Source organism: Engystomops pustulosus, chromosome 5 (genome assembly GCF_040894005.1).
Source record: "Engystomops pustulosus chromosome 5, aEngPut4.maternal, whole genome shotgun sequence".
NCBI lineage: Eukaryota > Metazoa > Chordata > Amphibia > Anura > Leptodactylidae > Engystomops > Engystomops pustulosus.
This window is the reverse complement of record NC_092415.1, coordinates 139,179,662-139,204,680: the sequence shown is the minus strand read 5'-3', so window position 1 is coordinate 139,204,680 and position 25,019 is coordinate 139,179,662. Positions and strand designations below refer to the sequence as shown.

Below are 25,019 nucleotides of genomic sequence, written 5' to 3'. Positions count from 1 at the left end.
GATTAATAGCTGCTATTAGGGACAGCTTTGGGACTGTCCTTGTTAGGACAGGAGCAACGGGGACACCAGGCGATTACACAAGTGTAGGGATTACTAGGCCCGATGTTCCTGGAATATCTCCTTGGATCAAGAACCATCGCACACAAGACTGGTGAGATCCAATTTAATTACTCTATTGCTGGTCCCTGATAAAATGTCAGTAATCAATATCTTGCTTATGTTTACATTTGAACCAATGAAACATATGGATTTGATTTAAGTCTTTGTGGCTCTTTCTACCCAGTTCTGGTGACTGGCGAGCTGATATTGCACTTTACCTTTTGAGAATATTTTTACTTGATAAAGAATAAAAGTTATATTTTAATGTACACATCCTGCTAATAAGTAATTTCTGTATTGTGGATGAATTATTGGTTTGGTGATTGCATCCTGACTGGGACATTACCAGTTCAGATCTCACCTGTCTTCTATCTTACTATTTAGTTACACAATTGGTATGGCTGGTTTCCTGGCAACAGGCCTGGACACACAGAATTGGCTAGCAGAGGCTAAAGAGGTTTTTTCAGAGAAGGAGTTGGTACAGAAAAAATATACCCTGACATTTAATGCTGCGTTTAAAGAACTAACCAAGCTTTACAAAGAGAAGATTACATCCTGGTGGGAGGTGCAATCCTTGGAGAACTATATTAAGAACTCAATAGTCCCAAGAGGGTTACGTATATCACACTTACCCCTGCACACAGATGCCGCTCACCAACCCTGATGTCAAAATGGGAAAGGGAGGCAACTAATAGCTCCCTACGACTGATGCAGTTGCTATTAGAGGAAGAGAAGAAAGCTCTATTGACATTAGAGACACGTCTAGCAGAACAAATTGAGTTAACAAAAAAATTTGAATCCGAACCGGAATTCAAAAACAAAGAGAGTATCCTGCAGTCCGGTATCGAGAGGTTCCAATATCATATTAAAGAACGCAAACATAAACAGTTCACACGGGACCTACTCGATTTTAAGGAGAACAAGGTATACTCAGCATTAGTGGGAAGGAAACAGACACATGACACTGATATTTCATCATCTGAAACTGAAAACTCTGACACAGACTCTGTTCACAAACCCAAAACAACAACTAGGGGACGGGGCAGAGGCAGAGGGACATACAGAGGAAATAGGGGACAGAACAATACTGACAGGGATTTTTTAGAGCACCCGTACCAACTAAGGGCCAGAGGCAACCAGGGGCCCCAGAAGGTGCCATACAAATCGTAAATCCCACCCCCAAAATTACAGAGTCACATATAAATAGTACAACTCAAGTAATCAATCTGTCCTCATTCCAACTGACAGATATACATATAGAGGTCTTGAAAAAGGGGCTTTCCTTCGTACCAAGCTCCAACTTTGACTTATTTGAAATAGTAAAAGACCTTCATCTTTTCGTCAGAAAGCTCAAATGGCATAAACATTTTGTAAAACAAGATAGGAAAATCAGTTCTGATCTGGGGGTACCTGAAGATATTCTCCCGGATATAAGACTACTCAGTAGTTTGCTGACCGAGAATAATCCACGACAGAGTGGAAAAGGCCCCTTCACTAACTGCAAGTTAAAGAGTACCCGACTCCCTCCCAATACAGACATTTCCCCAATAGACGTCTTCCTCAACAGAGTCATACAAGACTTAAGACATATTGAAAAATCTTACACACCGTACAACTTGAGTAAAGAGGAAATACATGCCCTCCGAGATCTTGAGGGAGAATCATCAATAACAGTTAAACCCTCGGATAAGGGTGGAAATACTGTGGTCATGGACACTTGTAAATACAGAGACATGTGCCTAGACCTACTGAAAGATAGAGAATCCTATGAGATCCTCCAGAATAACCCGACGGAAGGATATCTAAAGGAACTAAAATCTCTATTACTCCAAGCCAAATCAGAGGGTCTAATAGATGATTCCGAATACAAATTTTTGCTCCCTCAGAATCCAGTGGTGGCTACTTTTTACAGTCTCCCGAAGATTCATAAGGGGAGTACCCCTTTAAGGGGCCGCCCAATCGTATCAGGAGTAGGCAATATAACGCAAAACTTAGGGATATACCTGGACAAGGTCCTACGTGACTTCGTAGTGGCACTCCGCTCCTATACACGAGATACCCTTGATCTCCTGTCTAAAATAGAAGGAATTACCCTCGACAAAGAACACATATTGGGTAGTATAGATGTCGAGGCGCTGTATTCCTCAATCCCCCATGAAATGGGCTTACATGCAGTAGCCCATTTCCTAAGGTCAAGAGGTATACAGCAAGAGCAACACAACCAATTCATCTTGAAGTCCTTAGAATTCTGTCTTACACGTAACTTCTTTGTGTTCAACGGCAGATTCTACCACCAGCTCAGGGGCACTGCGATGGGTTGGCCCTGTGCGCCAACCTACGCAAATTTGCTCCTGGGCTGGTGGGAGGAAACATGTGTCTTTTCAGAAACAAACTCACAAAACACCCTTAATATCGATGCCTGGCACAGGTACATCGACGATGTCCTAGTGATCTGGCAGGGGTCACCCACCTCCTTTGTAGGGTTTGTATCCACATTAAACAACAATACAATAGGACTCAGTTTCACTCATGAATGCTCCGAAACCACTCTCCCATTTCTGGACGTATCGATTTCCAAAGACACAAAGGGGACCATTCTTACAGAGGTACATCGCAAGGCGACTTCTACTAACTCCCTATTACGATGGGAGAGTAGCCACCCAACCCCTCTAAGACGTGGAATCCCAAAGGGGCAATATCTACGCCTCAGAAGGAATTGTTCCACCACTGAAATATTTGTAAAACAAGCCAAGGACTTACGTCATAGGTTTCAGGAAAGGGGGTACCCTGATAACATTCTAAGAGCTGCATTCCAACACGCTCTCAAGAAGGACCGTAGTGAACTGCTCAAAAAGGAGCAGACAAAAAAGGAGGATAAAACCATTAGACTAATAACGACTTTCAACAACGGGGGAAGAGGCTGCCAAAAAGATACTACACAGACACTGGGATATACTAGTGATGGACCCCGATCTGCGGGATGTCATCAGTATACACCCCACAATCACATATAAAAAGGGTCGATCATTGAAGGATAGGTTGGTTCATAGCCACTATACCGAGTACCGTGACCCCACCTGGCTAGAAAAAAGCAAAATGACAGGAAATTTTCAGTGTAGTGGCTGCATAGCCTGCCCATACATGAGTAGATGTAAGTCTTTCACATCCTCAGTAACAGGTAATGTATACACCATAAAACAATTCATTAATTGTAGATCAGAGGGAGTGGTCTACAGAGTGGTCTGTGAATGTGGAATCGAATATGTCGGGAAAACGATTTGCGAATTCAGGAGGAGAATTGGAGCACACTTGGGAGATATAACACACAAGAGGGACACACCACTGGCCCGCCATGTGAACACGGTCCATAGTGGTGATGCAGATAAAATTCGCTTCCATGGGATCCAATTGATTAAAAGACCCCCAAGGGGGGGCAACTGGGACAAAATGGTCCTGCAACAGGAGACTAGATGGATCTTCCTGTTGGACACAGTAGCGCCAAGGGGATTGAATGAGATGCAAAACTTTGGGTGTTTCTTGTAGAATCTCTGAACTGTATTACTCTGCATAAATATGTGGCACGTTCCATAGGCTCTAATTGTTCCACAGTGTTTTGAAGGATAACACAAGAGCCATGTATATATTTTTCTCTGCTCGAGGACTTACCTGTCGACACTCCAGTGAATAACCCACTGTCCTCTATGCATAGCCTTCTCTGTGTAACTTTGCTGTATATTATCAGCTAAAAATCAATTTTATATATCAATCTATATATCTGTTATGATCCATGGTCAGCTCAAACAAGGAGCTTGTACAGGCATTGCTTGGCATAACACACTTAGTGAATGAACAGCCGGACAATGCAATACAATCTCCATGGTGATAGAATACAGCACGCCCCCCTTTCCCTCTTTTGCTGTAAGGACATACCTCTAGTAACGCCCATCAGCAGGGAAGGGAGCGTGATAGGCAGACTTCATGTGATGTCATGGGGAAGGACAGCCCCCTCTCACGGAGTCCAGCCATTAGGTGACTCCTCCCACTTTTTGACGCGATCGCGATCCCGGCCAATCAGGAGCGTGACCCATAATGAGGGTGGATGTTATCAGCTTCAAATACGGTGAGCACACTAAATATGGCGCCCACGCCACACAGTCTAGTTACCACACTGGACCGCTAGTGAATATAGGAGCCACTGCCTTTCTATATTCTTGCAAATCAAGCACACGAGCCACGCTCGTGCTTATTCCCTCTCTGATCCCTGTCTAGCTCAGCACAACATTAACAGATACAGCAGCAGATGGGGACCAATGAATTTATCTATCCCCTGATGATTGTATCCTATGATACATGAAACGCGTAGGGAGCATATAACACTCAGTAAGTAAGTAGGGATTAATAGCTGCTATTAGGGACAGCTTTGGGACTGTCCTTGTTAGGACAGGAGCAACGGGGACACCAGGCGATTACACAAGTGTAGGGATTACTAGGCCCGATGTTCCTGGAATATCTCCTTGGATCAAGAACCATCGCACACAAGACTGGTGAGATCCAATTTAATTACTCTATTGCTGGTCCCTGATAAAATGTCAGTAATCAATATCTTGCTTATGTTTACATTTGAACCAATGAAACATATGGATTTGATTTAAGTCTTTGTGGCTCTTTCTACCCAGTTCTGGTGACTGGCGAGCTGATATTGCACTTTACCTTTTGAGAATATTTTTACTTGATAAAGAATAAAAGTTATATTTTAATGTACACATCCTGCTAATAGGCAGTTCAAACCAAGCATCAGTATGGGGAAGAAAGGTGATTTGAGTGCCTTTGAACATGGCATGGTTGTTGGTGCCAGAAGGGCTGGTAGGAGTATTTCAGAAACTGCTGATCTACTGGGATTTTCACGCACAACCATCTCTAGGGTTTACAGAGAATGGTCCGAAAAAGAAAAAACATCCAGTGAGCGGCAGTTCTGTGGGCGTAAATGCCTTGTTGATGCCAGAGGTCAGAGGAGAATGGGCACCCATTACAACCAAGGTAGGCAGAAGAGCATCTCTGAATGCACAGTACGTCGAACTTTGAGGCAGATGGGCTACAGCAGCAGAAGACCACACCGGGTGCCACTCCTTTCAGCTAAGAACAGGAAACTGAGGCTACAATTTGCACAAGCTCATCGAAATAGTAGAAGATTGGAAAAACGTTGCCTGGTCTGATGAGTATCGATTTCTGCTGCGACATTCGGATGGTAGGGTCAGAATTTGGCGTCAACAACATGAAATCATGGATCCATCCTGCCTTGTATCAACGGTCCAGGCTGGTGGTGGTGGTGTCATGGTGTGGGGAATATTTTCTTGGCACTCTTTGGGCCCCTTGGTACCAATTGAGCATCGTTGCAATGCCACAGCCTACCTGAGTATTGTTGCTGACCATGTCCATCCCTTTATGGTCACAATTTACCCAACATCTGATGGCTACTTTCAGCAGGATAATGCAGGATAATTTCTTGAACATGACAATGAGTTCACTGTACTCAAATGGCCTCCACAGTCACCAGATCTCAATCCAATAGAGCATCTTTGGGATGTGGTGGAACGGGAGATTCGCATCATGGATGTGCAGCCGACAAATCTGCGGCAACTGTGTGATGCCATCATGTCAACATGGACCAAAATCTCTGAGGAATGCTTCCAGCACCTTGTTGAATCTATGCCACGAAGAATTGAGGCAGTTCTGAAGGCAAAAGGGGGTCCAACCCGTTACTAGCATGGTGTACCTAATAAAGTGGCCGGTGAGTGTACATAAGCTGTATCGCATCACCTGTCACTTGATTTGGGAAAAACATGGCTTCCAGACAATACACAATCTGCATTTTCCTTTAGTAGTGTCAAAGGCAGGGACTTCCTTCCTATATTTTTGGTGACTTGCACTTTCTATTGTTATCTTTGATGCAGCGTTGAGTGGATTGATGCAACATTAACATAAAAAATAGACAGAGCTATGTAGGGCAACATATTTGACGTAATCTTTGAAGGTTATCTCTGAGAAATGTGCTCGATGTACTATAAAGGCTGTCTTAAGGTTTGCAATTGTTTCTATTAGAATTCATTTAATTGAACAGTTGTGCCACACAGTAGGATTGTATGAAACCCCAACCACAGCCAACCATTAATTATTTAGAAATGGCAACCATAAGCTACTACTACTGAGCCTTTTTCTTGTGAAGTCAAGAATAAAAAATAAGGAAGGGTGGAAAATGGATCTGTAACTTCAGCTCAGATTTCTAATTATGTTATTTATTGCTTGAATCTCCTGTTCTATAGCGCACAGAACCACAAGTCTGATGTAGTGTGAAAGATGAGAAGTTATAAGCATGGTTCTAGGTACTATAGTACCAAAGATAGGAATGTCTGAAGTGACACTCCCTCTCAATAAATGACTTTTCTCTTCTCATATGCATATGAATTTGAGGTGAATTTTTTCAGGTAAACACATAAAAGAGTGATTTCTAAAAAAGTGTATTTCATAGCCTACCTGAGGGTCTAGTAGTAAAGTAAAAACCGGTGACAGTGGTTCAAATCTCATTGTATTCTAAGCCAAAGCCAGAAGAGGTCAAACTGCCAGGACAGGTACAGTTCTTACCATTATACTCTCTTTCTGTGTTGTCTCCACACCAGAATTTGACTCACAATAACAGATATATAAATTTAGATGTGGACTGACACTTACCATTGTCAGGTCTCTGTATCGCACTAAAGTGCTCTTCCATTTAAATACATTTTCATAATGTTACAGAATATATGCCCCTGAAAGGTATTGAAATATAGAAAGTTTTAATTTATTCAGCATTTTTTATAAAGAGTGTTGCAGAACAGAAAAGGAAACAGGTGTCCGAATGGAGAAATCACTCATGTGTCTGATAACAGTAACAGTCCTATCAGCAGCAGATGCTTCCTGGTACGTCTGTGAATTGCATCCAAAGGCATCTCACTATCCAGCAAACTTTCCTCACCACCCAGGTGAGCTATCTTTTTATATTCAATGACACATTTACTGAAGATTGTTTGCGTACTTCTAGAACAGCAGCTTGATTTGCATGGGATTTTCTATATGAGTCTTATGAGTCAAATTGGTAATTGGTATTAGTTGTAATTTGAGGAACTACTCAGGCAAGTCTTATATGTCAAAAGTCACAAAGGTTGCAACTCCATAATCTTTCATAGAAAGTCAGTTCTGTGTATATAGTTTGCTGTAGTGTTCTTAGAATGTATAGTGAATACAATGATATTTTACACCTCCCCCCTCCCGCTCTGAAACTCTGTGCTGAGACTTCCTCTGCTGCCACGAGACTACAGCAGGCAGAGGAAGGGGGAAGTGCTGAGGGAGCGGGGGTTTGGGAAGATGACAGTATAACAGCCTGTGTAGCCAGAGCACTTCTAGTTTATTAGAATAATTGTAAAAGTTGATTTTAGAAGCGATCATGGATAACAAATTTAAGACAATTAACATAGTCACTGGACTTGGATCCCTGGTTTATCATACTTCATTTTGATGGTAGATTTCCTTTACTGTAGCATGTCTTTTATACAAGATATATTTTCGATTCCTCTATGATTTTTACTTTCATATTTTATGCAGGCATACTAGGGCAAGTGCCGGGGCTCATAGCTGCTGGGGGGACCCATATAAGGCTGTACATAAGGAATCCATGGGGGTGAGGGTAGCCTTATATAAAATAGTCATGAGGGGGCTGTTTGGTATGATAAACTATGTAATATTTTAGGGAACAGGAGACTGTTTTAGTTTTCTGAATTTGTAATGCCACCTAGTGAGTTCACTGCAAAGGGGTCTACTGAGGCACTGTCGCCCAAGGGCCTACTGAAACCTGCAGCCGACCTTGCATCTAGGGGTATGAATATGAAAATTCTTCTGCTAAATTTCCAAAACAAAACTTTTCTTTAATCCCCTGCCACAAAACAATTGTCCACATATCTTAATATTCCCTCCACTGGTACACTATGTGCCTATATACCAGGATGCTCTGGCCTCAGATGAATTTTACCCCAAGTCCCTGTACAGACCTGCCCTGCTCATGTCCCTGCCCTGGCAGACAAATCTTGATAAATGTTCCTGACTATGTGCCACTTAATTGAAGACATGCCTTCTCTCCACCCTTTATCCCAACCCTAGTATTCTCACAGTAAAATAATCACTTTCATGTTCCCACACTGTTTAATCCCAAACTTAGAGGCCCCACATAGTATAATGCCTCTTTCCCATGCCCCTCAAATTATAAAATACACCTTTCCTGTGAAAATCCACCATGTACAAGGCCCCCCTTTTCTGCTGGCCACGCACAGTGTAAAATTGCCCCCACCTAAACTGTATAATTCCCCTCTGTACCCCATTAATAATAATTCCTAATTTTGGCCACCACCTAATAATGCACCCTTTTTTTAGCAACCCCACTTATTATTAGTACATTTAGTTATCCACAGTTCCTTTACTTATGATATCCTAGCTTTCTGTATTCCCACTCACTTTGTGCCCCCCTCCTCTCTCTCTCATTGTGGCCAACCTCCTCAAATTGTGTGCCTCAAACTGTAGTCTGTTCCTTCTGGAAATGATATACTGGTTTGGTTTTAATCCTGTATCATGTCGTAAGGCTTCTTGTAGGTCAAGGGAACTATCAAGGGAGCTGCATTACAAGGTAGCTAAAAGAGGTGGGGTTTTCCTTATCTCATCCTGGAAAACTTTGAATATTTTCCCAGAATCCCCCTAGTGAAGAATCCATGGCTATAAGACTCCACACACCTACATGGTGGCCTTAATTGGCTGTCTCTGTAAGGAGAACTCTTACTTCCCAATCCATTTTCCTCAATAGATTTGCTCTATGTTAGAGAATATGGCACATTCTGAAATAGAATTGCACTTTACCAGTGTTAGTAAATGTACCCTGGAAAATGTAATATATCTCTACAGATGATACTTTCCATAAAGACTATTTTCTCTTTTCTAACAGAATAATGAGTCTTGACTCATGTTGGCATTGTCAAATATCTGTTTGATATTCCCAAATAGATAAATTCTGATTCAAAACAGAGTTCCAAAACTGAATTTTATATGGGCATTGCGACCATGGAATGCCATAAAGATGTCATCTGGTAAAAACTCAAACAATAAAGAGAGGAATGTTGGAATAACAGCACTTTTTATAGATCATGTACTTTCTGTAATAATGTCTGTCATTTTCTGTGCCATGTTGCCAAATACAAATGGTCAAACAGCAGTCCCTTGTAAGCACAGATTTTACATTGCCCTAAAAATATATTTGCTATAGTATATGATAGAGCACATCCAATCTACCATGTATGGCCTATTCTGAGGATAGACTATAAATATTTATACCGATGAGACCACTCCAAATAATTCTTACTATGATGTATTTATCTTCTACTGCTCAAATAGAACCAACATATTCTACAGTGCAGTACACAGGTTGTAATTACCTATGTCAGTTCTTCAGGGTTCACTGCCTTCTACATACATGCTAGGAAACCTATTAGCCACTCAGATTGTTTATTGGGTGTGGGAGGGAATGGAGTACCCAGATAGGGATTTTTTTTAATGATCTAATGCAAATAACAACTTTGAAAGATGTTCAGAATGTTGCTTAGATTTAAAAAGAATAATGTGTAGTTTTGTGGTTTTCCTACTGATTTGACTACTTTTGCATCACATGAATTTGACATATGGTTTAGTTAATGGAAATGAGTGTAATGGACATCCCTGATGTATGTGTAAACAGAGCATTATTCAGTCACTATGTGGTGGCAACGGTAGTGGTCATGGTGGGTCTTGTACCGCTTCATTATTTTCTTTATATTTCATTAATATTTCATTAATTTCATTAACATTATGGCAGTAATATTAATATTATTGGTTCATTTATAGGTTTTTATTTAGAAACCATCGGTGAGATTTATCATTACTTTTCTTGAATGTTGCTGCAAAAAAGTCACATAGTCGAGATTTTTTGGTGGCAGTTTTGTACGGTTTTCTACGTTTTCTACATTTTTAACACAACTTGTGGTGCACAGTGTGGATTCACTGTATTTATTTAAGGAATACAGCTTTTTAGACTTAAGTTAGTTGTATTGACCATCTATAACTTTTTTAAAAGTTGCAGAAAATTGCGCAAAAGCTCACCTGGTCTCAAAAGTTTGCTCCTTTTTTCTATTTTAAAAGTTGTATCCTCCACATATGGCAGTAATGTTAGACTAACAGGCAATTTAACACAAGGAAAACTTATCTATGAAAACTTAGACATAAGAACAAGACGGAACTAGACTGACAGGAAAACGCGAAAGAGAAAAGATCAATAAGTTGTGTGAACCCAAAAATGTTACCCCAGAAGAGAAGTAGCATATACTGTATTCCCCTCACTTGACTCCGCTAACTAAAAATATGAACACCATTATTCTTTGTAGTCGCGTTTGTTGCCATAAATATTCAAGTACTATTTATAATCCGATTTTTTTTTTCTTTTTAGGAGCTGGTTGTTATGGGAGCACCAGGATCATATTACTGGACGGGCACAGTTAAAGTATTGAATCTTACTGACAACACATACTTCAAGCTGAATAATGAAGCTGTCATTGCCAAAGGTTACACATATTTAGGCAAGTATCTGCTCTTCTCGTTTAAAGTAGACCTGTCATCCCCTTATGAACAAAGCTGCTGTCTTATCTGTCTCTATAAGGAAAGAAGAGTGAAGTAAACAGGCGATACTTTTTTGAGGCTGAGTATATTTGATGGCAAGCTTGGGTGAATACAAGTTCTCTTCGTCAGACAGAGAAGAAGCAGTGCCTCGGACCGTCCCCTCATGAAGGGGGCGAGGGTATGGCAGTGCTGTGTTTGCTAGCTTTAAAACTAGCAGTTTAACACCTGTAAAAATGCGGTAGCGCTAGGAGCTGCTGACTTTAGTTAGCAGCTCCTAGTGCTTTTTTTAGGATGACAGGTCCTCTTTAAAGTAGGCATATGTTTCTATTCTTGGTAAAACATTTTAACGCTTGTTTTTTTGATTCACTAAGACTGCTGTCACATTACTGTCAGTGGCCTTTTCCTTAAACTTTGAGGCGGAACCCCATCGCACCCCTTTATAAGTCTACATAAAGCAGTCTGTAGCCTGCAATTCTTTTCTGTAGTATGATAAATAGTGTATTCTGTCTTTATCTATGGTTAAAATTGATACAATATTGGCAGTCTGGATTTCACTTTAAAGATTTGACCAGGAATGATTAAAACTTCTCACCCTCATTGTTGCACTACATTGGGTTGCACATTCACTGACTGGTTTGGCAGCTCACAGCTTGTCATCAATGATGCAGCCATATGGTATTTGAAGGTAATGAGCATGCACAATCTCATTGGGTAGATGTTCATGAAGAGAAAAGTAATAAACAAAACTAATAGGTGTTTACTATAAACTATATACTACCAGACCCCATTGAACAAATAGATGAGACAGCAATTAAGAATGAGGAAGAAGTTATGGGGAAAATTAACTTTCCCAATACCGGTGGTCACCTACTTAAAGACACCCGACTTAGAGACAACCCCTAGTTACAGACGGACCTCTCTGACCACTGTGACCACTGGTGAAGCTCTCTGGATGCTTTTATCTAGTCCCAGGCTGCAATGATCAGCTGGAAGGTGTCTGTAATGAAGTTTTATTGATAATCCCTGTTCCTATGGCAGCCACAAAATTTTGAAAATCCTATTGTCACACGTAAAAGAAATGTTTTCTGGAGCTGCAATTATAGAATACACATTTCTGGCTTACATAATAATTCAACTACAGAACAAACCTGAAGAACCTATCTTGTACATAAATCGGGGACTGCCTGTATACATTGGGAGCTGGAATCCTGTGGATCTTTTAAAGGAATAAAGGTTTTCGTCAATATCAACTAAAAACTACATTTTGCAACTCATTCAGGGTGCAAATAGAAGGAGGGCACTACTGATTATAGCAAAGGTCTGGATTGGGGGCACATGGAAAATGGTGGCTATAAAATAATACATTTACATGTATCTGACAATAGGATGTTTTTTCATGGAGCTACCAAGACATTGAACTTCAGGAAGAAAAGGTTTGATTGTCATAGAGATTCCTTTAATAGGGTTTTACAGTAATTCTGGGAAACCATATGCTGGTTAGGGCAGTTGTAACCAAAAAGAAAGTGCACTTTCCATTGGCAGGCTCCTGGTTGCAACATTTTGGAGGTAACTGGTTCTCTGGTATTGCTGCCTAAGCTTAAAATGGATCTCAGAGGACTCCCTTTGACCTATCAGTTTACTCAATCAGTGACTTGAAATGTAGAGCAAGTGGTATCACGTGTGTTAAGTACACTTGGGGGGGGGGGGGTAGTATTTATAAAGTGATGTACTGCAGAGAGTGGGGGTGCTCACTTCTCTGCAATCACCCTTTTCGGGGGCTAGCTGCTCCTCTCTGCTTATATGCCTGACTAATATCAGTAGAGACTTTCCATTCATGGCAGACCATACACAGGTCTCAGTGGTGGCCATGGCACCAACTGCACCACTGTTCCTGAAACAAGGGGGCACAATCTACATTTAGAGGAAAGAAGGTTTCTATATAAACATATACTACTGTATAAGGTGGTTCTTCACTGTGAAAGCAATAAGGACAAACAACTCTCAGCCAGAGACACTTGTCATCAGTGGAATTCACTGAAAACATTCAAGAAGCCTTTCTTAAGTGTAATGATATCACAGGTTATAGTTAGATGATTCTTTCATCACAATGCTGGCATATTTTGTGCCAGAAATAAATTTGCCCCTTAAATTAGGAAAACTTTTACTTAATGGATTTTTTTCCTACATCTGGATCAACATTATGGGACAACAGGCAAAATCTGTATTGGCATATGCCTGTTTTACATGTTGTTATTTCTATATTTATATTTCTTGCTCAGAAACAGTATCTAACGTGGGAGACAAGTTCACTATAAGTAATACTGTATTTAACAAAGCAAAACTTTCAAAGTATTCTTGTTAGATAATTTAACAGCTTTTTGTTTCTACAGTACTACATAATCTTATGGTCCCTGTTTTGTACATTGCAGGATATGCGGTCACCGCTGGTCACTTTTCACAACCAACTACCATGGACATAGTTGGTGGAGCTCCCCGAGATAGTGGCCTCGGAAAGGTGAGGCTTCCGTGACTATGTAACATGCATGTGACACAACTAGAGCTGCCTGTCTCACTTCCACAAAAGCGATGAACTTTAGTTTCCTTTATAACTGCTGAACTATAATTAGCACAATGTTTGTGAGGTATGAAGAAACTGAAAGTCCAAATTCTCTGCTGAAATGAAAACAGTTAAGAAAGCGGTTTAGATATGATGGTATTTTATTTTTACTTTAAAAAAAATATATATATCTGCTGTGGTTCCTAATTGCATGAATTCACAGTGCTGAAAATTAGATTACAATTTGTGAGATTTACAAACTATATAAACTTAGATAAGATGTTCTCAACCATGGTCATAGTATCTGCTGCACTTCGTTCGTTTGAAGGTAGTGGAGTACCAACTGCAATTTAAGACAGCTGGTGGCCTAAGGAAGGCATTTTTTGTGTTTTTGCCATTGAAAAGTAAAACATTCCTTAAAACAGTACGCAAATGTTATGTCTCCGTAAAAGAAACTTCAAGTATAAAAAAGAATACGAATATAATTTTTTCCAATTTTATGGTGAAAAAATAACAAAAAGTGCTTGGACATTTTGGTCCAACGTGCATGTTTTTATACTTTCCAAGCTTACCTTTTGAAAACATTTATAGAATTAGTAAATCTTCCCCTTTAATCCATGGACAGAACATGTATTTTCAACATTTTGCTTTTCTCACCTTTTGATCTTCTGATCTATGACATAGGCTCACCCCAATGAGGGCATTAGAAACCCTTGTTTGCACTTTGCTCTCATCCTGGCTTCCTGATTTTATACCATATTGTTCCTGATCTCTTAGACTTTTCCTAATACTTTATTCTTTTTCAATCAGGCCTGTTATTTTTTTCACCCTCTCCAGTTACCAAGTTTATCAAATTTTGGATATTCAGTTAGCTTTCCCTTTCAGTAGTAATAAATCCTCTAGACTTTCTCCATTTCAAATAAAGCTAATAGAAGTTTGTAACTTAGAGATCACATACATAGGTTTGAGAATAATGTAAGCATAAAACCATATAGTGTACGTTAAAATTTTATGAATGTGACCCTTACTAAACGTATAGAGAAAAATGTTGCCTACATAAACTTATGAAATCATATCCCATAGAAAAAGAACACATACTAAACACTTGTGGATGAAACACTTGGCTCAAGAGTATAAAACCGCATAATTTATGAAGCTCATGAAATCGAAAGGAAATGCTGCAGTCTGTATCATTTTAAGGTTGCAGTCCATGTGTTCCTTCCTTTAATCTTTATGTCTTTCATGAGATCAGCCGTTAGCATGACCAGCTTCACTATATAATGAATGGCCTTTGTGAAGAATTAACATTATGTTGCAGTGTTTAATGGAAAGCTGAACTCTTCTGTCAAAGTTCAGATCCATGTAGGAAATTTACTGCCGGTCATAGTGCACAATGGAGGGAGAGGTAATGTACAGATTCTGGTTCTGGATTGCATGTGTTCAGGATTGAGTGTGTTGTGAAAATCAGAGCTAATTGACCTTGCGTACCCCTAAGGGGTATGGAAATGCACATTTTGCAATTTGCTTATGTGTTTAGTCACCTCGGGATCACCAGACCAGAGGTTCTTCTATGCTTCAGGAGGAGCAGTATTAAATAACCTTATTGCAACCAAGGGTCGTACATTCAAAGTATAATGGATCAGTCAAACTATGTTCCCTGCCAAGGATTCTTGTCCTTCACAAGTGCAGAACAGAGTTACTGGGTAGCTGGACAAGATGCAACCAAACCACAGATATTTTAAAGTTTATTGGTGTAGGAAGGCTATTTGTAACTTATTGACATTCTGGGTCATCAAGAATAAAAAAAACAGATCTGGTGATGACCCCACTGAATATAGTTCACACAGCGGTACACATTACTAGTCTAAATTATCATTAATAGCCTGAAACGCACTACTTGCAGAATGCAATTGAGTACTGCTGGGCGGGCATGCTCTCATCTATCTCGCTGCACTTACTATCACAGCTTGGAGGCAGGCACACATAGAATGGTATCATTTTAATCACCTATATTTTTCCCTTTTAGGTCTATATCTTCAGATCAGATAGGTCATCTGGATCACTTGTGAGGATTTTTCAAGCTTTGGGCAAAAAAGTAAGTTTTCTCCGTTTTTTTATAATTTCTGAACATTACAATTAATTAAGCTTGCATCCTAATAGTTACTTTTTGTGTAGTAGGATACACTAACTTACCTGCACCAGCAGTAAACTAATTAGTTTTGTTTCGGTTGGCTAATAATTCAATGTGTATTTAGTGTACAGCCCTTTTAGGAATTCAGGAGAAGATGGATAGATTAATTTGTATTTAAATAATTATGAATATAGTAGATCTTGTTGGATCAAAAGTTTATGAATTGAGAAGTAACCAGAATATACCATTAATTATTCCAATGCTAAATAAAGAAAAATATTTAAAACATTGAAAATTGTTTTAATAAAAAGTGAATAAATGATTTAATTGGGGATGTCCATTGCTGTCCATTTTAGAAGACATCTGATAAGAACCCTTAGGCCAGCCTCGCATCTGTATTATGCCAAACGCTGAGCTTTTCCTGTGTTGGCACTGCTGAGTCATTGGAAGAGGCTTTATACCAATAAATTAAATATTTTGCCAGTTCTGTATCATCAGGGTTTCTATATCTTCAGAGTTTTAGTATTACTAGAGTTTATGAGTTACTGGGGCAGATTTACTTACCCGGTCCATTCGCGATCCAGCGGCACGATCTGTGTGGAGGATTCGGGTTCTGCCGGGATTCACTAAGCAGTTCCTCCGACGTCCTCCGACGTTCGGCTGAAGTTCGCCGAAGTCCGCCGGAGTTCACGATCCGCTGCTGGGTGCAGGTAAACGTGTGTCCAGCGACACTTTTTTAAAAAAAAATGCGTCGGTTTCTCCGAAACCGTCGGGTTTTAGTTCGGCCACGCCCCCGATTTCCGTCGCGTGCGCGCCGGTGCCGCTGCGCCACAATCCGATCGCGTGCACCAAAAACCCGGGGCAATTCAGGGAAATATTCGGGTAACCCGCCGTAAAAACGTGAGTCGGGCCCTTAGTAAATGACCCCCACTGTGTGTTATATGCATTATATGTATTCTGGGTACTGCTTTGTCTGCAGGTAATTATGTGACCCTCATAGAAATAAAGATTCCATGATAGTAAAATAAAATTTATTACGGTATACTGCACATTTCTCTTTACCATAATACTTTCTTTATTTCTTGTATTTTGATATAGCTTTCTAATAACTGTATTTTTGGTAACCATCATCTCCTCACCTTATACATTTCTGATAAATAAATTAAAGTTTTTCTTAAGATTGGATTCTTTGGATCTTTTTTAGATTCCTGCATAGATTAGGGGGTTTTGTATAAATATTTAAATTACCTTGAACATCCCACTCTTTTGCTTATTGTGAGGTGTTTAAGTAAGCTACCACCAATAGCTTGATCCATATTAACACAGTCTGCTACACTTAACCTCACCACCGTCAGGTTCTTAAATTATGTTACATCAATGTCACCAAATGGTAATTGCACTCATTGATCACTGTCAAGTGGACATTAACATGACTATGGACTGTTAGTCAATATACTAAAGAAAACCATTACACTAATCAGTGTCCTTTTATAATTACTCTATCTGGCATTGCTTTAGTGGGAAGTTCACTCACTGCTGCAATGTTAATCCATTATAGGAATAATTTATATTGGCATGTAATGTAGTTATTCAGCATGGCTCCTGGGGTCAGGAATTAAACAGTCAAGCTTGACATACTATACTGATTTTTTAATATTAGTATTTACTAAAAGATCATGTGGAGACAAAGTCCCTAGTGTTGGCAGCTCCTACATATTACTTACAGTAGTTCATGTCACTTTTTTGGCTTGTTTGTCTCCACATGTTCATCATAAGGTCTTAAAGGACACCTGTCATCAGGTCTCTGCCACTAGTCCTGTCACCTCTACCTGTTGGAGCAGCTCACAAGGATCCCATCCCAGCCTTTATCTAGTTATTTCATACATTAATCATTGTAAAATCATCTATTCTTTATTATGTAAATGAGGCTGGTCACATGGTCAGAGGCAGTGATGTCACCCCTGTTACCCCTCCCCTCTCCTCCCCCTGCTCATGTCTGTGTGTAATGTATAGTAAAGCATGGCTAGTGTGTGTGCTGCATCTGCTGACATGCTGCATCCTCCTAATATACAGGTGAGAGACACAGACATCAGCTACACATGAATCTGACATGTTCTGCTGTAACATGGCTGCATGGAGCTGCTGTATCTCTCCTAAACACACACACACACACATGCACACACAGGCTGCAGGGGGTGTGGCCACCAGCACCAGGAAGCACATCATTATACAGCCTCACATCATTATACAGGCTGTCAGTCATGCACTGGGGGTGTGGCTGTGCCTCCAACTCATGAATAGAGTGGACAGCTTGAATATGCTAATGCTTCATTGGACATTTCACAGGTCATTTGCATACAGCTTTAGGACCTCATTGCTTAGGTTTACAGGCATGTAGAGGGACAATGAAGGGATAGAGGCAATGCTCTCTAATGGCAGTTTATGAAAATATATTTAGTTTAGGGGGGTTATTTTGCATGACGGGTTCTCTTTAACATTTTTTTCCAGTGTTAGTATAAGTGTTAAACTAGTTGTGCCTCTTTCTTAACTAGTCCCAGATTTGTACCATGTTTCTCATACCTATCACCATCTATTCTTTTCAACATATGTACAATGCCTTGTCTGGCTATGTCTATTTACCATCTTCCATACTAGTAACACCTTTGTACCCTAGATTTTTAGCCAACAATACTTCTATTTACACAATTTCACCATTAAAAAATGTAGCATATCTTTCCTACCTTGTACCATATCTCTTCAGCCAACCATTCAATTTTTGCAACTTTTGCATCTAATCTATTCATCTCTCTACTCTTATATTCTCTCTTTCACACAGGTTGCTTCTTTAATAATAATAATAATAATAATAATTCCTTTATTTATAAAGCGCACACAGATTCTTTGTACTATGTCTTCTATGCTAACCTCTATGTGTGTACCTACTACTAGCACCACCATGTACCAACAGGTAATGCTGGCATACTGTAACCTGTCGGTGTTTCATTAGATTCTGTCATATGGACATCTGCAAACTCTCCTGCATCTCTCTACCATTTCTTCATTCATGGAGGTAGAAACTGCTGCCACCTTCTAACCCACCATTACCTCATCCCTGGATCCCTCCTCCACTCTCACTAGAACTAAACAATCCAACCTGCAACCCTGCAACCAGCCAACCCTGGCAAAGTGTCAGGAGTTCTGAATGACGTTGGAAGAAAAATCTATCTGCACCTACTCCTGCGAAACAAGATTACTCAATTAATGTTATATTCTCCCTATGTCACAACTCATAATAATTATGTTCTACCTTTAACTCTCTATTCCATCCTAAAGGACCCCCACCAATCTCGGTCATAAGTGAAGAGGACTTCACTCTTTCTTCAAAAACAAAATAGACAGCATTAGGGGAAGTTTAAATCTTCAATCCCTGCAACTCACTCAAAAAATCCAATGCCCCTACTGTATAACTAATGTTTCTACCCATTAGAATGATGAGAATGTTTTCTACTTGTTGTTAAGCTCACACCTCAATACTTATGTGCTTTACACAATTCATTTTATCCCCACCCTCACCACTGTAATTATCCCAGGTCTAGCTCACCTCTTCAACCTTTTTCTATCTACTACTCTTCATGATTTTCTTGCACATGGTCTTATCGATGGTCAATATCTGTAGTTTCGAAACTGAGGAAACACAACCCTGGAGACTTATCTATCAATCTTGTTTTGAGACAGGTGTGTGACCGATATTGATATGTATGCTGAGTAGTATTTAAAATAAACTAACAGCGTCCTTTACCATACACGCACTTCTCTGAATTATCACTTTCTGGACGGCTGACTAAGAATTACTCCCTTGGGGACTATAATTTTAGAACCAAACTATATCTATATTTTTTATCTTTTGTTATTGTTAAATTAAAAGTTAAGTTTCAATACGGTCATTCACCTATTTTGTACGTGTTTAGTAGACTCACCTTGGTGAAGTGGGTAGGAGGTCCAAACCATCCACCCTTGTGTAAATTTTTTTCATCTTCTTTTAAAACAGCAACTGTTTGGTTCTGGCTTGACACTTTTCTGTAGACTAGTGTATTCTCTGATCTATGTCAGTATTCTTGTCACTTGTGCGCTACACCATCCAGACGAAGTAAGTCTTCCTGTCACTTTGTAGGGTCACTCAGGGACCATAAGTTAGGTTCCTGATAGCGTGTTCGGCCTTGTCAGGGCAGTTTTATCTGTGGCAGGCAGGGCCGTAGCCCGCAGGGATGTCGTAGGGTGAGTTTGCCACCAGTTACCCAGTCTGACAGCTAGCGTCAAGTCTGGTTGTGGTTGCCCTGTTGCTGGACAGGTATGTTCCAGTCTATTAGCGATATCCTCCTTCTTCTCTTCCTGTTTTCTAAAACTTAACATGGACAAAACGTAACTCATAAACTTTCCTCCACCTTACACATCCCATTCCACATATCTCTCAATTAGACATCCAATACCATCCTCCTCACAGGACCTTCTGCTTCACTCTAATACCATCCACTCTTTTTACATCTGTCTCCAGGACTTCTCCCTACATTCCCCTCTACCAAAATTTTCTCTTAATGTACTCTATAAGAACCCCTTATTGAATGTATAGCACCATGTAATTCATGGTGCTCTATAAATAATAAAAATACTATATCGACAGTAATGGACATGTACTAACATTATGCATTGTAATTTGTGGAAATAAAATAGAAAATAGAATTATAAAGTATTATTCACCAAGCCAAAACAAATGTAAGTTAGAAAAAACATGTTTTTTTCTGTTATCAAAACTAAATGCAGAATCTTTACATGGGCAGATATACTGAATGCTTTGTTATGACTCAACTTGGTTACAGATGGGCTCTTACTTTGGCTCCTCCTTATGTGCAGTTGATCTGAATGCAGACGGCCTATCAGACCTCTTGGTAGGGGCACCCATGTACTCTGAAGTGAGAGATGAAGGCCAGGTTACTGTCTACATCAACAGAGGAAATGTAAGTATATCTGTGTTCTAATATGAAAAATGTTGTAAACATTGGAATGATAAATAAATGATTCCCCGTCGCGGCTCCTGGTGGCTCCCCGTGTCTCCTATTCTATCTTCTCTAGCTGGCAGAGTCGCGTCCATGGGATCTGCCGGCCGTCACACACTATGATGCAGCGCTGTCACCGCTGATGGCGTCATCAGCGGCGATAACGCCGCATCATAGTGTGCGACGGCCGGCAGATTGCATGGACGTGACTCTGCCGGCTAGAGAAGATAGAATAGGAGACACGGGGAGCCGCAATGGGGATCGGGAGCTGCAATGAACATCGGGTACACCGGTGGGTGAGTATTACGTTTTTTAAATTGACTCGTGTATAAGCCGAGGTGAGATTTTTCAGCACATTTTTTGTGCTTATACACGAGTATATACGGTATACATTACTGTATTCAGACCCCTTTCAATTTTTCACTCTATTTTTCATTGCAGCTTTTTTTTTTTTGCTTGTTAATGTACACTGTGCACCCATCTTGACAGAAAAACACAGAAATGTAGATATTTTTGTTAATTTAACTTGAAAGTCACACAGCTGTCTATATAAGACCTCACAGCGCATGTCATAGCACTTAAGAATCATGAGGTCTAAGGAATTGTGCAAGGAGCCAGAGACAGAATTGTGGCAAAACACAGAGATGGCCAGGGTTACAAAATAATTTCTGCAGCACTCAATGTTCCTAAGATCACAGTGGCTTCCATAAACCTTTAATGGTATTTTGAGCAAAACTAAGCAATCGTGGGAGAAGAGCCTTGGTGAGAGAGATGAAAAAGAACCTCAAGATCAATGTGGCTGAGCTCCAGAGATGCAGTAGGGAGATGGGAGAAAGTTCCACAAAGTCGCCTATCACTACAGCCTCCAGCAGTCAGGGCTTTATGGCAGAGTGCAACGACAGAAGCCTCTCCTCAGTGTAAGATATATGAAAGCCTGCATAAAGTTTGCATAAAGTGCATAAAGTTTGCAAAAAAATACACAAAGGACTGCCAGACTATGAGATATAAGATTCTCTGGTCTTATGAGACGAAGATTGAAAGTGTTAATTTCAAGCCATATTTTTTGAGAAAACCAGGCACAGCTCATTACCTGCCAAATTCCAACAGTGAAACATGCTATGGGGGTAAGTACAGAGATAACCTGGATGAAAACCTCTTCCAGAGAGCTTGAAGGTTCTCCTTCCAACAAGACAATTACCCTAAGCACACAGCTAAAATAAGCAGTGGCTTCAGAACAACTTTGTGACCATTGTTTAATGGTGCAGCCAGAGTCCTGACCTATACCCAATTGAGCATCTCTGAAGAGACTTGAAAATGTCTGTACACCAACGTTCATCATCCAACCTGAGGGAACTGGAGAGGATCTGCAAGGAAGAATGGCAGATTATCCCCAAATCCAGGTGTGAAAAACGTGTTGCATCATTCCCAAGAAGACTCATGGCTGTACCAGCTCAAAAGTTGCTTCTACTCAATACTGAGCAAAGGGTCTGAATACTTATAACCACGTGAAATTTCATTTTTTCTTGTTTAATAAATTTGCAAGAAATGGGAAAAAAAATTGTGCTCTCATTCATATGCTCTTAAAATAGGCCAAGAAAGCCAAAATTCTGCAGGGGTGAACACAACAATATATTATGTATATATATATATATATATATATATACAGGCAGTCCCCGGGTTACATACAAGATAGGGTCTGGAGGTTTGTTCTTAAGTTGAATTTGTATGTAAGTCGAAACTGTATATTTTATAATGGAAGTTCTAGACAATTTTTTTTCTTTTGTCCCAGTGACAATTGGAGGTTCAAAATTTTTGGTGTAATTGGACCAAGAATTATCAATAAAGCTTCATTACAGACATCTTACAGCTGATCATTGCAGTCTGGGACTATAGTAAAGCATCCAGAGAGCTTCACCAGAGGTCACAGTGGGCAGAGGGGTCCGTCTGTAACTATGGGTTGTCTGTAAGTCGGGTGTCCTTAAGTAGGGGACCGCCTGTATATATATATATATATATATATATACACAAGCTTTCTCTTTTTTTAAGATAAAAAGCTCACCTCTGTACATTGCTTTCTTCTGGATTATATTAAGGGGAGGGCATATACTTCTCTGTGACCTCCTCTCAGTTGATTTCCCTTAGACATAAATCTATTTTACTTGCAGACGTATAGTCATTTCCTAGAATTTACAGACTTCGTAACCCAGGATTACATTTGGCAGTGTTTCAACAATTGCTTTCCTTCTTATGAGTGTTTCTTAGAACATGGAATGACAAATCATGGATCTACATCTTTGCCAGTTGGAAGTAGGAGATATTTAATTTACCGCTGGAAGTAGGAGATATGTAGTTTAGATGTTAATAAGGTTTTTATTGTCTCCTAAACCTAAAATGTGGTTATTTCTTAGTATTGTTTTATCTTCCTCCAATTTACAAAGTAATCTGAATATTTTTGTCTCAATCAATAGTAAATATCCTTCCGATGTCTTCTTATCAATTTGTACCCATGTATTCTTTTCCCATAGCAACAACTCAATTTTAATTTTATTTTTATTGTTCTAATTGAACCAGTGTCTTTGGACTGTTAAACGTTACAAATGCCACTATGTAAGGGGAGTTTAGTATGCACACAGCATATGCTTCTTGATTTATGATGAAGTAAGATTCTAAGCAACATGCACTTTATTTATCTTAGAAAGGTATTAATATCCAAGTGATGCTTTGACAACTGCAAAATAAAATTCTGAAATCTTTACCATTGATATAACCAAAATTCAGTAGCTGCACTGCATAAATTGCACCCAGTGTCTATGGTAGGCAGCTGTAGAAGGGTATGCTTTCTAACAGGAAATCTTTTATTTATTTTTTTATTTGTTATACCCACTTCTTACTGGATACTGGTGCAAAGACCGTCTGGGAGTCAGAAGGGAGAAAAATAGGATACAACTAATGCTCTTAGGGCTGAACATGGTGCCTCCCAATCACTGTCTGTGTGTAGGGACTAAGTCTCTGTGACAGGCAGAATGGAGAAGAAAGGAGACAACTTGTCCTTTCAGGGCTGAGCCTGGTGTCTAGTGACTGCTTGGCACAGTCTGGTCCCCAACCACAGGTACCTTTATATGGACATCAGGGGCTGAGTGCAAGAATCCTTTCTATAAACACCCGGAGCTGAGTGCAGGGATCATTATATGGACAGCATGGAACCTCTGCTGTATATGCAGTGAAGGGTGCCCTGCTGTTTCTCATACATCCTGCACCCTCATGTCTCCCCTTCATACACAGCCTGCACCCTGTGTCCCCCTCCTTCTCCCAAAGTCTGGACCCTGTTTCTTTTGTGCCGTATGTAGGATAGTAGTAGTTTTACAGTTAACATGTTACACTCACTGTTTATATTGTGATAATTGTTTGTATGTTTTCACAGTTTATAAAATGCATACACCCTATTTTTATTTCCTTTCTTAGGTGCTTTCTGTCGGCAGTCCATAGGGATTGTAGTTTTAATAATGAGCTGTTTTTATGATGGTTTCTCTGTTTGCTAGGGTGTAATGGATGAACAGATTTTTTTGAATGGAGACAATGCATATAATGCACACTTTGGGGAAAGCATGGCTAACCTGGGAGATATTGATGATGATGGGTATCCAGGTGAGTTTTCAGCGTATAGTTTTTTTCATAGAATAAAATACAGTTGCTTAATAAACAGCAATTTTAAAGTCTGTATATATTTTATTTTATTATGTTTTTATTTGTAACAATGAATTGCATGTATGTTAGCACATCTCCCCTCCATAAGGTTCCTCTGTTTGTGATGTATCTTTGTAGAAATTTAAGCACCTATCCAGTTTATTCAACAGTTATAAGAATGCACTGTATTGGCTAAATCGTAACACAAGCCATGGCTAAACCAGAGGTTGTAGAATCGCCTATAAAGGCATTATACATGCTTGTACAGGCAGATTCACTCCTTTAAAAAAGCCCAGTGTGTCTAAAGATGCACAGAATTGTCCCTGTACCTGGGTTGAGGGCGGCAGCATCACACTGCAGTAAAGCAGATGCAGCTCCCAGCGGCTCCTCACCCATAGGCACTGGTAAGAGTAGACTCAGGACCTGTGTTCTATGGAGGATGCCTCTGACCCGCTCTGTGTGAGCCCGAGGTCCCTAGCACTATGAGCCGTGACTGTATTATGAACAGCACTCGGACACAGCCCCTCACTGACAGGAAGTAGTTTCTCTATAGTCGGGTCAAGGTGGGCAGAGATACAATGCCCCCTCTGTATGCTGATGGCTTTGGGCAGAAGAGAATACCCATTTAATAAAACTGTTTTCAGTACTCTGCTGTTTGTGACTATGTTTTTTACAAAATACATACAGCAAATATGTCAGAAAGGTAGAATAGTGACCATGCAAAAAAGGATTTACACGCCGTTTGTTGTAGTCGTCCTTGTATTTTTAATCCACTTTA

General features: G+C 40.0%; 1 protein-coding gene across 2 annotated transcripts in view; it reads left to right on the top strand.

Moving 5' to 3' along the window:
• The window catches only part of ITGA9 (integrin subunit alpha 9), a 262,270-nt gene that overhangs the window by 77,283 nt on the left and 159,968 nt on the right, over nucleotides 1-25,019 (top strand). For both annotated transcript variants that reach the window (XM_072153171.1, XM_072153172.1), the window contains 5 exons: nucleotides 10,649-10,778; nucleotides 13,248-13,333; nucleotides 15,402-15,470; nucleotides 20,381-20,518; nucleotides 24,097-24,202. In XM_072153171.1, the coding sequence (XP_072009272.1) occupies nucleotides 10,649-10,778; nucleotides 13,248-13,333; nucleotides 15,402-15,470; nucleotides 20,381-20,518; nucleotides 24,097-24,202 (529 nt within the window). The remainder of the gene's footprint in view (nucleotides 1-10,648; nucleotides 10,779-13,247; nucleotides 13,334-15,401; nucleotides 15,471-20,380; nucleotides 20,519-24,096; nucleotides 24,203-25,019) is intronic.